The sequence below is a fragment of the Equus quagga genome, chromosome 1, assembly GCF_021613505.1.
Source record: "Equus quagga isolate Etosha38 chromosome 1, UCLA_HA_Equagga_1.0, whole genome shotgun sequence".
NCBI classification, from domain to species: Eukaryota; Metazoa; Chordata; class Mammalia; order Perissodactyla; family Equidae; genus Equus; species Equus quagga.
In genome coordinates this window covers 35,885,597-35,903,902 of record NC_060267.1, presented here as the reverse complement: position 1 = coordinate 35,903,902, position 18,306 = coordinate 35,885,597, and the positions used below count along the sequence as shown (strand labels likewise).

The 18,306-nt window shown below is 34.0% G+C and overlaps 1 protein-coding gene across 12 annotated transcripts in view; it reads right to left on the bottom strand.

The window, feature by feature from the left end:
* SOX5 (SRY-box transcription factor 5) overlaps positions 1-18,306 on the bottom strand; it is a 952,037-nt gene that overhangs the window by 285,653 nt on the left and 648,078 nt on the right. For all 12 annotated transcript variants that reach the window (XM_046641348.1, XM_046641339.1, XM_046641321.1 and 9 more), the window contains one exon: positions 1,932-2,142. In XM_046641348.1, coding sequence (XP_046497304.1) covers positions 1,932-2,142 — 211 coding nt within the window. The remainder of the gene's footprint in view (positions 1-1,931; positions 2,143-18,306) is intronic.

Genomic DNA, 18,306 nt, shown 5'->3' with positions numbered 1-18,306 from the left:
TATGTAGATACTCCACTCTACAGGATGGGGAGTAAAGCCTCCTTATTCTCAAAATGTGGGTTGTGCAAAGGATCTTCCATCCAAAGAGTATGGTATGGACAGGGGCCAGGGAGATTTTACAGTGGAGAAACCTGACAAACTCATCAGCTAGGTGATCCAGGTCAATATTCACATTCATAAATCATGTAGAAAGTATGTACCCTTGATATGATGTGATAAAAATGCTATTTTACCTTTGTGATCTTCTTCTCAAAACTCATAATCTCAGTTTAATTAAGAGAATACCACTAGACGAATCCCAATAGAGGGGCATTCTACAATATACCTGAACAGTATTCCTCAAAACTTTCAAGGTTATCAAAAACAAGGACAGTCCGAGAAACTGTCACAGCCAAACGTAGCCCAAGGAGACATGACAACTAAATGTAATGTGTTATCTTTGACAGCACCCTAGAACAGAAAAAGGACATTTGGTGACAACTAAAGAAACCTGAATAAACTATGGACTTTAGTTAATAATAATTTATCGAAACATAAAAGATGCAAAATAATTTTAAAAGTATCAAGTTAATATAAAATGAGCAGAGTACGCAAAAATAAAGATAAAGAAATACATCTTAAAGTTAAGAGATGTTCTAGCAGAAAGCTACAATTTGGGGTGATTTTTATTTTCCTCCTTTCAATTTTTCTGTTTTTTAAAAAACAATTCTTATGATAAGATGATAGTATTTTTAATATCAGAAAAAAAATCCAGCATATTACAAAAAAGATGGTTGTCTGGGTCCTCCTCAAAACTCCATTTTTATCTCCATGAGAATGGGAGCCAAAAAGTCTTTGGCTGACTATATTATCTCTAAAATTCCTTCCAACTGTAAGATCATGTGAATTACATAAATTTTAACTAAAATCCATGTCCCAGCTATGCATCTGGTAGGGACCCAGAAATATTTAATTACCACATGACTCCCAAATATACTGGTTAACATACATTTTGTGCCAGATATACTCATAATCTACCAGTGTCCTAACAACACACTAGAAATGAGCCCAACTCTGTTACATAGTATAAATGCAGTATATTTTTGGTGTAAAGTATGCCTTTTTATGTCACTGTTTTTCATTTGTTTGTTTTAAATTTCCATCTGACTCTGAAATAGGATGCAACTTCTTGTGTGCAATGTGGCATCCATGCCTAGGATGGACATAGGTTGAAACAGGAGTTAGTAAATATCTGTAACATAAAGGATGACTGTCACTTATACATAAATTATACAATTTGCATCAGTTGTTTGTTTGCTTTAAGATTAATCCTCATGCATATCACCCATAGGCCACTATCAGTAACTCTTAAAGAGATTTAGAAGATGAGATCCTAAAAGAAAGGCATCCTGGAAATTGAACAAATGGGCACTTCAGCATAGCTAACAGAGGTAGAGAATCACCACTTTTTAAATATACAATAGGCCTAACGATATTAATTTTGGACTATACAAGAAAAAGACCTAACTATCAAGGTAGCATAAGATGCTTTAATGTATAAAGCCAATAAAATGTAACAAAGTTGTAAAATGGCCTTGGAGGAAAAATTGGAGATGAACAAACTAGACTGCAGATATTTGGCATGTGGGTGGTGACTATTCTGGGCTCTCTGCAACGTTCTATTCTTGAATCTTTAAGTTTTACTCAACCACAACTTACTCATGTGTGAAAATAAGGAAGACATCACAACAGAAATTAACGACTAAAAAAATTGGGATAGACATATTTAAATGTTTCTGCAAAAAAATACTATCAATCTTCCTAGCATTAGGGTTCCATTTTGTTGAATTTAACTTTGAGAGTATAAGTCAGAAAAAAAAAAACTAGAGGTTAAAATCAAACTATTAAAATCAGGAGGTGGTAACAACTTTGTTTTCTTTTCCAGCCATTACCTTCTGGCTCATTTTTGATGAGCTCTTCCATTTTCCTCTGCTTCAAGGTGTCAACAACATCAGCTAAGCTGCCTTTACGCCGTTCGGGAGTTCCCAGGGCTGTACTAGACAAGGACTCGCCACTCTGTCGCCCACCTTCTTCTGCCTTCTGAGGTGAGGTAGATGAGTTGTGTGGGGCAAATGAAGACATAACTTTATTGCCATCAACTTCCTGAAAGAGAAAGCAAATGGAAAAAATATTTGTTTAAAATTCACTAAGCTTTTTCTAAAATTGGTTATGTGGCTTATTCAGCTGAAACATTAAAAAGTACAATGTCTACTCTGCAAGAGCAAAGGAATAAAGAAATTTCAAAGAAGAATGCATTAACTTTACAGGCTAGCACTAGAGTGAGTCAAAGATTAATTCATATGAGAAAGAAAAATATGGAGATTCTCTTCCTTAGACTGAGTACAAATGGCAATGTAGCCTTGTGCAAAGCCTATATTGATTAGATTTATTTATTTTTCTGCTTTTGTTTGAAAGTCTAAGGTTTTCCTAGGACATTATATGTAGCAGTACTCTGTATGAAACCTCCTTACGACACTGTAATATTTAAGTAAATAACATTATATATACTTTAACTTTCCTTTTAACGAGCTGCCTCTTCTTGATGGTGTTCCTAATTAAAGAGAGGTCCTCTTTTAGCTCTCCACCTCCCTCTCAGCTTCCGAGAAAGCACCAGCCACACAGGTTATTTTGACATCAGATAGGAATATTGCCAAGTTCACTTCTGCTTATGCTCAAGATATTTCCGATTCCATTTTGTTACCTGAAGCATTGTTTCTGTCAATATTCTTTGCTATTTTGCACTTTAAGCCACATCTGCCCTAGAAAATAAAGTTTCTCACAGTCTTTGCCTCTTCATAATTGTGTATGTGTATGAAAAGAATTTATTCTCTACTTCTAAAATTTAACTGTATTTTTGGTATTCTTTTTGTCTGTATTTTCCCCACAATTGTCAGCACAACTCTGGCATTCTGTATAATATTTGGGATATATTTTGTGTAAACAGCACTAAATTGATTTTTCAGACATTTTCAAGATGGGTGTTATTAAGATGATAAAGAAAAATTAATTTTCTTACTTAAAGGTTTTCCCTGTATAGCCTCTTACTTCCACAATCCTTCGACTTCCCACAAAGCAGAGCTCAAAAATAAATCTGTATCCTAAGATCTCTGAGGAAGTTAGTTTCCCTTTAAGTATATTTCTTAATTCTACAGCATTAAAAGTTTCTATTAAAATATATTTGAGTGTGCACATATTTAATATTCAGGATAATAGATTATATCCATATTTACATATTTCTTCTCTATCTAAGACATGTTAATAGGATCAGTTGACCCCAGAAGTGACAAATCACATTTATTTGATACCTTATGGTTTAAGGTTAATGCTACTATTTCTAACTTAAACAAAAACTACTTGATAAAATTGTCATTCTAATTTTTAAAAATAGATTAAAAATAGAGATATTAACACAAATATCATAATCTGTTCATATGATATTTATTAATGGATATTAGTGAGGACAAGGACATTAGCTATGATACAAACATCAGTTTGTAGTGTGGGTCGCGGCAATGTGAGGAAAGCAAAAGAAAAAATGTGTGCTAACAGAATTTTGAAATTATAATTCTAAATCCAAAATTATTTCCATTTCTTAGAAACATTACAGAATATGCCTCTGTTACTATGTCTTGACTGAATATTCTATAGACAATACTTTCATAGATGAATCTTAGCTTATAATGAACTTGGATTTAGAAATCAGCATGCATAATGTAATAATTACAAGTGGCTGCAAGCTGAGTGAAGGTACACTTCTGGAATTATTTATTTAAAACCCACACATGAATACAAGCAAACACATAAACACACACATGCCTGAAAAGAGCAATGACAAATTTCTTCAGTAAACTAAGGAAGGTTTTTATGAATGGCCCATAATACACATTACCTCAGTTTAATGTGCAAACCAGAATCCAGCAAAATCTCTGTATTCATTTTCCACAAATCTTTCTTTTTATTTATTTCCAGGGTCAAAGCAGAAGCACCCCAATTTTAGCTTCACATTGAACATAGATCTATTTTATACTCTATTTTCATATTATATGATGACAAACTTTACAAACAAGAATTTGGCACCTCAAATTCACTTGCCATAATTGAAAATTACACACATCTTTATACAACATCATCAGTAGAGAGAATGGCACCCAAATTATCTGCAATCAAGTCTATTAAAAATATCAGAACTTGAAGTCAGCAATTCCAAAAGTCCCATGCACCCCTATGTTCATTGCAGCATTATTTACAATAACTAAGATGTGGAAGCAACCTAAGTGCCCATCAACTGATGATTGGATAAAGAAGATATGGTGTATATATACAATGGAATACTACTCAGCCATAAAAAAGAATAAAATCATCCCATTCACAACAACATGGATGGACCTTGAGGGAATTATGTAAAGTGAAATAAGTCAGACAGAGCACAATCTCTGTATGACTCCACTCATATGAGGAATTTAAACATGTGGACAAAGAGAACAGATTAGTGGCTACCAGGGGAAAGGGGGGAGTGGGGGGCGGGCACAAAGGGTGAAGGGGAGCACCTACAACACGACTGACAAACAATAATGTACAACTGAAATTTCACAAGATTGTAAACTGTCATAAACTCAATAAAAAATATATCAGAAAATATTTCAATTTAAAGCAAAATAAAATAATATACCATTTTGCAAGTCTCTAATTTTCTACACCTTGCCAAGGGCAAGGACATTCTTTTAAGAGTTTAACATATTTCCCAAGTATTCTAAACTCAGTTACCACAATAGTATAAAAATAAATTAATTAATTATGCATTACTGCTATTTCACACAGGAATATTTATCTTATCGCTATTTCACCTGTCTGATTACATTTCAGCCTCTGGCACTGTTAATCCCTTTAACAGTTTTATGGAGTTAACAGATGTTTCAGTGTGGGACTCGACTGCTCATTTGCATGGTGAATAGCTTGTTGGGGAGCGCAGGCATAGTCTTGAGTCAAGGTACTCCTATTGTTTTTAGTTTCTTCCCTGGAATTGCATTTACCATAACTGAAATAATAACTGCATGCTTCTCTTCACTTGCTGGCAGGTGAACATCCAGAGGCATTAGTGGTCCAGACCAGCAATAAATATTTAATCGTTTTGTGAACTCTAAGGACAAGCTTCAGTATTTTGCAGAAGAGCTCTCAAAGTTGTGATGTATGACTTCAAAAGTCTAATGACAAAAGAGAGTCCTAAACTTTTAGAATGAGGTTGATTTTTGAACAAGCTTTATTTAATCTTGCCCCCTTTTCAACCATGAGACAAAGGAAGGGATCTGCCTAATCTATGTATGTATCTATCCTCATTGAAGCACTTTCTTTAAATACACTCTTACTAATTAATTCTAAGGACAGAATTTTGCTATGAACACTTTGAGAGAAATATTATTTCAACCATAACATTCAAATTTTAGTTTCATAATGCAGTGATTAAGAAGAATTACCTCATTTGAAAAAAGAGACTATATGCAACTCAACCAAACACATGTTCCTTTTATTGTCCAAATGACATTTCACCCTTGACTTCTGGCCTCAAGAAACACAGTATCATGCTTAGTTTTGGTGCTATAGACTGGAATTGAATTCATACACTATAGTAAAAACATCACATTTAATAGTCAGCCTATCAGACAATAATTGCTAAGAATAATAGCCAATATTTATTGAATATTTATTTTGTGTCAGGCACTGTTTAAAGTGCCTTATTGCATTAACTCAGTTAATTTTCATAAGCCTAATTATGATTTTTACTTCATAGCTGAAGAAACTAAGGCACATGGACTGAAGTAAACGCATGAGATTGTACGACTAATAAAAGGTAAAGTAGATAATCAACCCCAACCTGCTGGGCTCCAGAGCCCTGGTGCTCAACCACAGTGGTAATACTATCTCTCTCTTAAAAGAAAAACAAAACCCTATGTCTATATCTATGAATGTTATGGGTGAACAGATATACTGCCTTCTTCTTAATAATTAACTATGAAAACGAGAGGTTTTCACCCCAATATGTTCAACTCCTAAAGAAAAGAAATGATATATATGCACTGAAATTAATTAATCCAACCACATTCTAGACTCATAAAGCTGTCTCCATCAAAATATCATACCATATGAATATGGTTTATGTCATATTCAAAAAGATAAACCTTAAGGTTTAAATAATTATTTAAACCAAACACACAGATTTGACCTCTAAGTGGTTAATCAAAGTAATGGTACTTAATAGTTTATGAGTTTTTTAATCTATCTTTACAAAATGCATGGACATCTCTAGCATCCCTTCTAGTACAATAAAAACAGTACAGAAGATTTGCACTATCTTTAACTAGATTCTGTTTAACGCAAGTTCATTAATTTTGGTATTGCACAGAGACAGCATAAAATGAACTGCAGATACACAGAGAAAGTGCTTTGGTGCTGAACAAGCTTTGACATGGTCACATTCTTCTTCCAGTAACGGGCTATTCCTGTAAATATCCCTAGGACAAGGCAAAACAAAACTTTGAAAAATATCTTAAAATCTATACTATTTGGTGGAAATGGGTGAAGACGGTCAAAAGGTACAAAGTTCCAGTTACAAAATAAATAAGTCCTGAGGATGTAACATACAGCCCAGTGACTAAAGTTAATAATACTGTATTGTATATTTGAAAGTTGCTAAGAGAGTAGATACTAAAAATTCTCATCACAAGAAAAAAATTTTGTAACTGTGTGTGGCAATGGATGTTAACTAGACATTGTGGTGATCATTTTGCAATATATACAAATAACAAATCACTATATTGTACATCGGAAAATAACAGTTATATGTCAATTATATCTCCGTAAAAAAGTTACATTATCTGGTTATTTCTTAAATTCTTTAAAAAGTTGAATTATCACAAATGTTTATTTTGAAACTAAATTGTACTACAGTAATGCAGGTCATAACAACATTTCAGTCAATGATGGATCGCATATACAATGGTATACACATAGCCTATAAGCATATAAGATTAGTACCACATAGCCTAGGTGTGTAGTAGGCTATACCATCTTGGTTTGTGTAAATACACTCTATGATGTTCGCACAATGACGAAATCGCCTAACAATGCATTTCTTAGAATGTATCCCTGTCATTAAGGAATGCATGACTGTACTTGTAACCTACTCTGTCAAATTAGGATATGTCAAATTTAACTTAGTAATAGGAAAAAAATGCATGACTATTGTGCAAGAAACTCAATTATTTTTAAAGTTTTCTTGATTCAGATAATTTTTCATAAAAGTTCTGCATGATACCCTAAAGCAATAATGCTTACTTCTTTTGGATTATAGATTCTTTGATGATAGCCTTAGATGCTCTCCCAAACACACATGCACATGCAGACAGGCAGACCCACACTCATGCAACTGCACACACAATTGCACATAGAGTTTCAGAGAGCTAATTTTCTACTCTCAGTTCCAACTGTGAACTTCCTCCATGAAATCTCCTAGGAACGCTTATAAACCATGAATTCTAGGCTAAGAAGCTCTGAACTAAATGAATATCTTTCCAGAGAAGTATTATAAACTCATCAATATATACAATTAAATGATTTTTAAATGACCTGTTATTATTTTCAAAAAGAGCCTCAAACTATAGGTTTTATTTACACTTTATTCAGATAAACTTAAAAGTATATATGTCAGTAACTTACAATTTTACTATTCCTAAGATAAGCATTTAGAAAGAGATCAATATTTTAATTATACTTTAGAGAGTAACAAACACATTGAAAAAAAGAGTACGTCACTAATGGCAATCATTTTCTTCTTATTCAGCAATCACCTTGTGATAATACACATATAAATTTGAAATGGAAGGCGGAACAAATTGCTTTTATAAATGAATGTTACCATTTTGACAACTCATACTAGTTCAAATTTCAAATAGGAATTTTCCTGAAAATACGATGCAAACACATGAAGGATACATTGAGGTAAAAACAACACTTGGGAAAAAAGTCTTTCTTTGGTTAATACGATCAGATTCAGTATTCTGGGAACAGGATATGTTCACTTCCCAATACCTATAAAACAAAAGTCAGCACTTATAGACAGATCTCTGAAGGGTGTCTGTTATATTTGTGATTACTGTTAATGTTAAAGCCATCTAGTTTAAAATATTTTCTAAACTTCTTTCTAAGAAATAGCTGCCTAATGGGTACTTTGGTCCAGTGGTTCAAAAAAATAACAATTGACAGAGGCAGTTTTGTTGGGGCTATTTCCATACTCATCTACAAAGACAGAGCTTATCACAACTGGTCACCTTTCTTTTTTGGACAAAGTCAACGACAACACCTTTGTAGAACTTACTGAGTTTTATAAGATCAACAATTCTTAGCGCCTAAACAACTACAAGGTAAACTAATTGAGATTCCGGATATCATATGAGTGGTTCATAAATCTGTCTAGGGATGGGATCCGAAAGCTATGGACATGCATTTTTCTTTTTTTTTTAAGTTTCCTGAGAGCTTGCAACAATCAGATCCTAGGTTTGGATAACTGGCCTAGTCTACATTGCTCGCAAGCTAGTCATAAAAATCCAAAGTCAGGGGGCCAGCCCCCTGGCCAAGTGGTTAAGTGCATGTGCTCTGCTTCAGTCATGCGGGGTTTCACTTGTTCAGATTCTGGGCATGGACATGGCACCACTCATCAAGCCATGCTGAGGCGGCATCCCACCTAGCACAACTAGAAGAACATGTAACTAAATATACAACTATGTACTGGAGAGCACTGGGAAGAAGAAGAAGAAGAAGAAAAGCGAAAAAGAAACGAAGGTTGGCAAAAGATGTTAGCTTAGGCGCCAATCTTTAAAAAACCAAAAATCCAAAGTCAGTTTTTAAGGAATGCTTATATTTTAAATATTTCAACATTTTATGAGATTATTGAAATTCCCTGAAAATTAGTACTCCAAATTCTTAAAATCCTTCAACCATCACAATATAAACAATAGGCAGAAATTCTAAAATACTCAAATATGTAGTTGCATCTTTTTTGTTCTATGATCGATGGAAAGTTCTATAGACCAAATCCTGCTCAGTTCTGATTTTTAAAGACTATTGTAGAAACATTACAGGTTCATCTGCCTCTGTAATAAAGATACAACCCACTCTTGGGGCAGATCTAATACTCTAAATAGTGGCAGGCCTCATCAAGTTTAGGTAAAAGATTATAATTTTATAAAAATGGCTCCATTATATGTCAAATCTAGGATCTAGTCCATATTTCAAAGATTTTATGTATTTTGGACAGTGCAAACAGAAGAAGTGGAGGCTGTTTGATGTTTCTTCAAAGCCTAACAATATACAATCTTTTAAATATCCTTTGCTGTGCAATGGGATGGAAATTCAGCAAAAGTCTAACTTGGTTTGCTTTTTTATTTTTGCCAAGCACTGCGGCGAAATGTTAGCTTAGGCTCATATTTAATTATTAATCAGAAAACTACATTAAGATTTAAAAGTGCATTCCTTCTAAAAATGCATTCACATGGTACTAAACAACAATAAAGGACAGGTAATTTGTAAAAATATGATTCTCAAACGGTGGTCCAAGAACCAGCATCACTGGCATCACCTGGGAATACTTTATACATTTTTCTTATGCCTCACCCCAGATTTCCTGAATCAGAAACTCAGAGGGTGGAGCCCAACGGTGTGATTTAACAAGCCTTCCAGAGGAGACTGACACACTCTAAAGTTTGAGAACTACGGGTATAGGAAAAACTTGAATTAAAGAGAGAAAAAGGGAGAGAAGAAAAAAGAGAGATGATTAAAAGCTGCAGTGGTGAAGAAAGGCGTCATAAAAGTGATGGGGCTAATGGATTTTAGAGGAGAGCTGAACAGTAGCATACTCCAGGGTGAAAAGAAGGTGGGGGGATGGGGAAGAGGGAGAAAAGATAGCAAACATGAAGGGGTAAAAAGGACCAACATATGTTGGAGGAAAATGACATTGATTTAATTTTTTAACAGTCATTTTGGCACATGTTGAAAGCGGCTTATGTTTGCTGATTTCTTAGTAACTGCATAGATTAGCGAATTTGCAATTTACCCCAAAATTGCACTGTGGAAATAGATTGTTTTTAGAAATGTACTAAAAATTTGGTTTGAATTCGTTAATAGTTTAATCTTATTTATAATATGAAAATAAAGCAATGATAGTATGCATCTTTCATTTCTTTAAACCAGTATCATATTCGCCATCTCATTTAATTCCAGTGAGTGAAACAGAAATTTACAGGCAAATTTTCTGATTCAATAAGAGATCGCACAAATAGGAAAAATAGTTTTGGAAAATACCTTCATTTGCATGTAGATGCTACATGAGCAGAAGTGTCTAATGGCTGTTTTTAAACACTCCTTGAGAATCACATTTACTAAGAATCTCAGAAATGCCACATTCAAGAATAAAATGTATGTTTTCATGTGCTCTCAAAGCCACTTAATAAGCAAAAGTGGCATTTAGAGGATTCTAATACATTAACTAATAGAACCTGTAAAAACAAAGAACATTTTGTGCTGTGACAGCCTCATTATCATCCTGCTGATGGTTTGTGTGCTGTGTCTTACTTATGTTTAAACATCTAGCAAATACACTTTAAGACGGCTGATGATCTCTTCCCTGAGGCCTCAAAGGTCAACCATAAGATGCTTCTAAACAAAAATTAGCTACATATCAAAACACTTCCATTTAAACTAGCCTTGTGGATTGTAGAATAACATTTTAATAAAGAAAAAAACATTTATTGTAACTAGCCACTAATCATATATAACTCATCTACCATTTTCCTAGGAAGACTCCAGGACATTCTTACTGTAGTTGTTAATAAACTTGCCTAAACATCTATTCACCCTGAGTCTGAAGGAAGAAATGAAATTTGAGGAATTCTTCAAATTGTGATCTGTTTGGGAAATGACTTCTTTCTATCCCACAGAATAATGAGCAGTTTCTTACACAGAGTAGACACTTGGTAAAGTTAATATGCTGTTTACCAGCATTACTTATAATTGAGAACTGACTATATATTTAGTGATAGGTAAAATAAATTGTGATCTCTTGTGAAGTAAAATATGATGTCAAAAAAGCAGTGTAAAGCAGTGTTAGGCAAAGTGGAGTCACAATGTTTGGGTTCAAATCCAAGCTCTGTTATTTATTAACTATATAAACTTGGGCAAGTTAGCTAAACTCTCTAAACCTCAGCTTCCTCATCTATAAAATAGGAAAATAAGTAGTTCGTATGTGCTGTTATATAGTATCATTAATCTCCAGAATTTAACAGTAATGAAAATTATTAAAAATAAGAAATATTACTGCATTCACTCAATTTTCTCTTTCATTCATGTAATAAAAATGTTTTCAATGCTAACTTGTGAGGCAGTGTAAGGATGCTGGCAGCTAAACACAGAGAATCTGAAGCCAAATAGCTCTGGTTAAAATTCTGGTTCTGCCATTAACTAGCTGTGCAACCTGGGGAAGTTATTTAATCTTTCTATGCCTCAGTTTCCTCATCCGTAAAATGGGGATAACACTATTATCTACCTCATTGGGCTGTTAGTGGATTATAAGTTATGAAATAATGAGTTATATGAGCTAGGGGATTACATGAGTTAATATATATATGACAAACAATAAAACTCATAAAATGGTAACTGGGAAGTGGTAAGGGCTACATGAGTATTTGTTAAAATAAGTATGCTTCAGGCACCATATTAGGATATAACGATGAACAAAACACAATACATGCAAACAAATTTTTAAAAAGTCAGCCTTTTATCAGGAAAGTGGAGAAGATACTAGCAAGAGACAAGCCCCTTCAACCACCCACCCCACCAAAAAAAAGAAAACGTGTATACAAGTAGTTTCATAGTTCTTTCTGCTAAAATCAAACTGCATCCATGGAATCAAGTTTTTAAAGAATAATTTAACTTTTTTAAGGTGGCCCATTTTTAAAGATAACCTAATACACACTTAAAAAAAAAGTAGTCCACAAAATGTCACGTGACAGTCTGCTTTTATCTGTGTTGCATACTCAATTTTCAAATTTCACAGTTTCGTGGTTCTCTACAAAGTGATAACTCAGGGAAATGATCAAAGAAAGAATGTTCAATTACTCCTCATTATGAAATAAAACTTTTTAAAGTCAAAGTCTGAAAAAAATTAGAATAGTGAATTATTTTTCATAAATCCATGACACCAATTACTTATTATGCCATATTTCTACTTTTCTTTCATATTTCTCTTTCTTCCTGTGAAATAGACATATCAATATTTTACTTTCTTCACGAGAACATTAGCACCACTAGATTCTTATGCAAACAAATCCTTAGGTTCCTTTACACTATAAATACAAAACAACAACAAAGGTAATATGAGGAAGGATAGATTAAGTGCTAACTCTCATTTTTGTTAGCTTCCCTCTTTTATGCTCCAGTAACACCTTGACTAGAGTCCTTATTGGCAATATATCTCCTCACTAGATCAAGCTGATTTCATAGACCAATGTCAGTCAATTTTCTTATGTCATGAAACTAATCCCATCTTCCTATTAAAAAAAAGAAGCTAAAGGCCTATTATTCTATAATAATTAAGATTTTCAATAAAGCACTACATTTATGGCAAAAATATCACTTTTTCTTTGAAAGGGACCTTTATTAAGAACTGACATTAAGCATTGATTTGACATATAAGAAGCACAAGCTTCAGTATTCATTCCAAAAGTAATGATAGATAAGGCATTAAACAGTCCACACACACACAGGAAATTTCCCAACTAACCAAATTATTTATTCCTAGTATAAAGCAGAATTTCCTGAGCCTACTTTAGTGGGCATATAAGGACCATCTTATAGCACACACAATGATTGAGACGCTGTCATTCTTTACATAAAACATTGGGTTTTCTGCGAAGATTATTTTCACGCAGTTTATATGAGTAATGCTATATATAAATTTTATGTTAACCTCATAGTTTTGAAGACTTTTAAAAATATTTCTAAACAATTAGGCATTTTCCTGACTAAATATCCAAAATCTGTTTAAATTTACTAATGTTTCAATAAAAATATAGCTACCACTCCTAGAGTTCTTAAAGGCACTGTTCTAAAAGTTTTATGGACATTATCTTTTATAATTCTCAGAGAAATTCCATGAAGACTCTTATTCCTATTTAACAGATGAGGAAAATTAAGCTCCTAAGAGTAGTTTACCCAAAGTAATAGTAGGAAATGGTAAATTGGGGAATGAAACCTAAGATTATGTAACTTTAAAATTCATGCTGGTCATCATAAAGTTAGACTACCTTCCTCAACTGATTCAGCTGCTGTAGGAGATGCCAAGGGCATAAAAAATTAAAGCTGGTTCTCTCTTCCCAAAGTGTATAAAATTAAATTTGAGAGGCATTTTAATACACAAGACAATTAGTAATTACAACCATAATAAATACTAAAGTGTATAGTAGGAAATTATACATGCAGAAGAAGTTCAAAGAAGAGAGAATATTGGAAATCAAAAAAAGGTGGAAACTTTTTTACCATAACCTTAGCACACTGTTTGGGGATTGCTTATTGAATTTTCTTCCCACACCATGAAAGCAGAGAGCATGTCTGATTATTCACCATGTACCTCAGACCCTACTATTCATGTTTAATAAATACATATTGAGTTAATTAATTAATATATTAAATCTTCATGTGTAGATAGTCTTTTGGTTTAAGCCTATAAAAAATAGGTAGGGAGGAAAAGATATAGAGCATTTCTCCCCAGAGGCATCACCCAGAAAATTTTATACTGTACACACGTATATACACACAAAAGAGAAGGTAGTTGCTTAACCCAAAGAAATGGAGAATAATAAATTATAACAATGACTATCATAGGAGGATCATTTTATGAAGGATCATAAAAGTCAAATAGAATTGTTTACATTTGATCTGACAGGCAATAAAGAACTATTCTAGATTCTATACTAGGGGATTCTTTAAAGCAGGTTATTATGAAAAGTAGTCTAGCAGTGGTATGGAGAATGAACTGGATAGAAGAGAAAGGTAAGGTCTCCACCAAATAGGAAACGGTTACCAAGCCGCATATGTGATGATAAAAAGCTTTCCACTAGATTGTAATTGTGACAGTTGAAAAGAACCATCAGTTCCTAGAGAAAATTTGAAGCAAGTAATGATAGGATTGGATAACTTGAAAATAAGAAGGAAGGAATGAAAGATAAACACAGTTCTTGCTCGGGAGGTTGAAATAATGATTACGGTATTGACAAAAATAGAATGGTTAGCAAACAGAGATGATGATTAAAATACAATCAGTACATCCAAGAAAACTAATAAATCCACAGAGCTAAATTAGTCCATAACTTTTACGTTAGCCCTAACTTCTGACTCTAGCACTGTAAATGATGGGTGCCATATAATCTCCCTGAGGATTCAAATGATAAGTTTATTGTTTGAGATCTTTAAATTTGAATGTGAAACATCCAAATGTAGATGCACCTCAGACCACAAGATGCAGGTAAAGAAATAGGTGGGGGGTTGGCCTGGTTGCATAGTGGTTAAGTTTGTGTGTTCCACTTCAGGCAGCCTGGGGTTTGTGGGTTTGGATCCCAGGTGCAGACCTACACACTGCTCATCAAGCCATGTTGTGGCAGTGTCCTACATAAAAAAAGGGGAAAATTGGCGCAGATGTTAACTCAGGGCCAATCTTCCTCACAAAAAAATAATAAAAGTAATAAAATGAAAAATAAAGGTGGTAAAATGATGACTTATGAACCACTAATTTCCAGTGAATAGTTAAGTCCATTTTAGTTCATGAGCTCTCAAAAAGTGTCCGCTCAGGGAGAAGAGCAAATGGCCAAGCCCTCTTCACATATGTCTAAACATGGCAGTTATAAATGGGTATCACCTTCTCCTTCAGTTACTTAGGCTTACCATGTAAACTGTTGAAATGTTATCATAATTTACAATTAGACTTGGAAGTAAAAATGCTTTGTAGAGAAAAATGCATACATGGAAATAATGAGCATCTACAGAATATACAAAACAGAGAGAAATTGGAAAATGAGAAGGTTCTAGAATAAGAATGTCAGAATAAAGAATTTTTGTTATTCTAGGAAGTAAGACCAAAGTATGACAAAAAGATAGCGCTGTAAAGACAAAGGAGAAAATTAGAAACCGGCACATCTTTATGTTATTTACGATGACTTGGCTCTCAGAATGCTGAGTTCTTGGTGCCGTATGTTCAACCTCTAAAATTTATCAACAACAAAAAAGTCCTGGTGTGAGTGCTTTACTGAACTAGGATCACAGGTGTAAACAAGAGATGACGGTGTTTTTCCTCCATTAATACAATACTCTGTCAAGGGAACTTGTTGGTGTCTACGTATAAGAAAGCGACATTGCATTTAAGCTATATTAAATCCTATGGAGTATAGATAGGAGATAATTTTGTATTTTTGAAAGATGCATTCTCTTCTACAATTCTACTTGAATTCCTGACTTCTGAATATCTCTGAATATTTCTGATATCCCAAAGTGATTCTGGCTTGGCGCTCAATAACCCAGAAAAAGGCTAATCCAAAATAAAGACATTTATTCTTTATATACTCCACTGCAAGAGAATATAAGCTTTATTTGTGTTATAAAGCTACACTGTTTGACTAACGGAGCTCAATTTAAATAATCATTCTCTCTAAGCCTGAAATTTATTAAGACTGAGCCTTAGGATGGGTAACCAACCAGGTATTGCTATGCTTACCACCTCAAGATGACACGCACAGGCTTCTTACGAAAGTCTTTTGCTATCCATTCATTATACTTAGCAACATCAAACAGGGAAAAACATGAAAAAGCTCCTATTGAGCACCTAGAGACCTTGAACATAAACAGGGGGCGAACACAAAGACAGAATATTTGGTTACAAGAGTCACACTTCATCTCTTTAATTAACTTTTTCTTTTTCTTCTCTTTTGTTTTTTGAGGAAGATTAGCCCTGAGCTAACTACTGCCAATCCTCCTCTTTTTGCTGAGGAAGATTGGCCCTGAGCTGACATCCATGCCCATCTTCCTCTATTTTATATGTGGGACGCCTACCACAGCATGGCTTGCCAAGCGGCACCATGTTTGCACCTGGGATCTGAACCAGTGAACCCCGGGCCGCACTTAACCACTGCGCCACCAGGCTGGCCCTAATTAATTTTTTTACCGTACATTTTTGGTGTTTCCATTATTTTTCTTCTACTCTCTTGGTTCTAATAGAAGTATACACATACAGGGATATATTTCATTAAGAGGAAATAAAATGGTTGTCTTTAGTTAAGATGTTTCCATTCACAGAGACTACACATTTAAAAAATAAATTGCCTGAATAAATTCAATTAGCTAGAGAAGCAAAGGAAATCGCATGCAAATGATATTATATGCAGAGGCCATTCCGACAGCTTCATGTTTATTTTTATTGTTTCAGTCAGTGGAAGGGAGAAGCTGTCAAAAATGTAACATCTCTTCCTCTTTACAGGCCCAATGTCTCTGGTACTGAAAATTGCATGAGCAATAATATCAAGAGACAAAATCTGTCTACCACTGAAAATGGGAGAAGGTTCAGACTCCCTCCAACTTAATGCCAGCACACAAGTGGGCCCCCATACACCTTGGCTGTATTTTGCTTACAAAAAGCAAAGGATAACATTTAATTTGCAAGTAGTCCAGTATCAATCCACTCAGTGAAGACTAGCTTAAAAAAACAGTGTATCCAAAAAAAGTTAATAAATCCACATGTTAAATTAGCCTATAACATGACCGTTAGTCCTGTCTTCTCATAACAGCATTGTAAATAGCAGACACTATATATGACTTCATTAGAAGAGACTCTTTCGCCTTTCATATTCCAATAAGCAGTAATTAAATATAATATTTTTGCCTTGTTCTTTGAATATGACAAAAATACATGGAGAAAGTTGAGGCTGGACTTTGTAATAGGTTCTTGCCGAAAATCTCTGGCTTTTTACACAGAATTTATGTGCTACCTGAGTTCACTTGAAGCGTGAATGTACCAAGTAAATGTGGCATATGTTTGTATTTTCTTGCCAATTCCAAATTCATTCATTCAAATCACTCATTGTAGGCCAAATTCTTATCCAATTCCACAGAGCCACCGATTTTCCTGGAAGTGAATAGCAGCTTTGTCTATGGAAACAGGAAAGTCAATAGCAGGTCTGTGCATGGAAGAACCATGCGACTAGTGGAAAGGATAAGAATTTGACCACAGGATTTCTTGAGTGTGGTAGAATCTAGTTTGAAATGACCTAAATGATGAAGCTTTCAACATTTTCACTTGGGTGTCAGTTCCAAAACCTGACAATTTGAATAACTGTGAGTTTTTGTACATGACCATCTTATTTACCCTCTGATTGCAATATGCATGAGGATAATTCTTTCCTTCAATATATTTGTATTACAATATTTTTTACCATAATTAATCTTATTCAGAATCTGAGGGCATATTCTTAGCAAAATACTAAAAGCACCACCTATTAGACTTATTAATGTGCCAATCACTGTATTGGGATTTTTAGTAAGCTATTACTTTGATTACTCCTAACAGACCTATGAAGTAGGTACTCCTATCACTGCTTTCACACATACAGAAACTGCGTTTAAGCCCCACTTTAAGTTAAATAACAAGTAATTTGAATCCGTATCTAATTCCCTCAATTGTGCTTTTAAACATTATACTGTATAGCTTCAGATTAAAAACACCTAATTGTTCTAATATTATGAACCTCAATCTAGTTTTTTAGTAAAAGTTTGCTTTAATACATGTCATCTCTCAATCCCATATAGTGTTTCTAATATGCCATTTTGGTTTCATAATGAACTTCATTAACATATTCAGTTGTCTATGCTATTTTTAATAGGCTACATCTTACATTTCAGTTTCCTTGACTTGTACTTCCAAATGAAAATTATGCAGTTTGGTCAAACTTCTAAATAACGTTTTAAACACTCCCCTCACACCAACACGCACACATCATTAAGGCACGTACACAAAATTTTTTTAACCATTTGTCTACTTTTTGTAAAGCATTATCCCACGTCCGGGAGGGAGTTATAAATAATTCTCTAAGAGTCAAATTCAACATCTTTCAGGACTTCTTCAAAATATGTGAGACTACTGAATAGCTCTTTTCCTAGATTTCTGATGGCCTACCCTCTGCT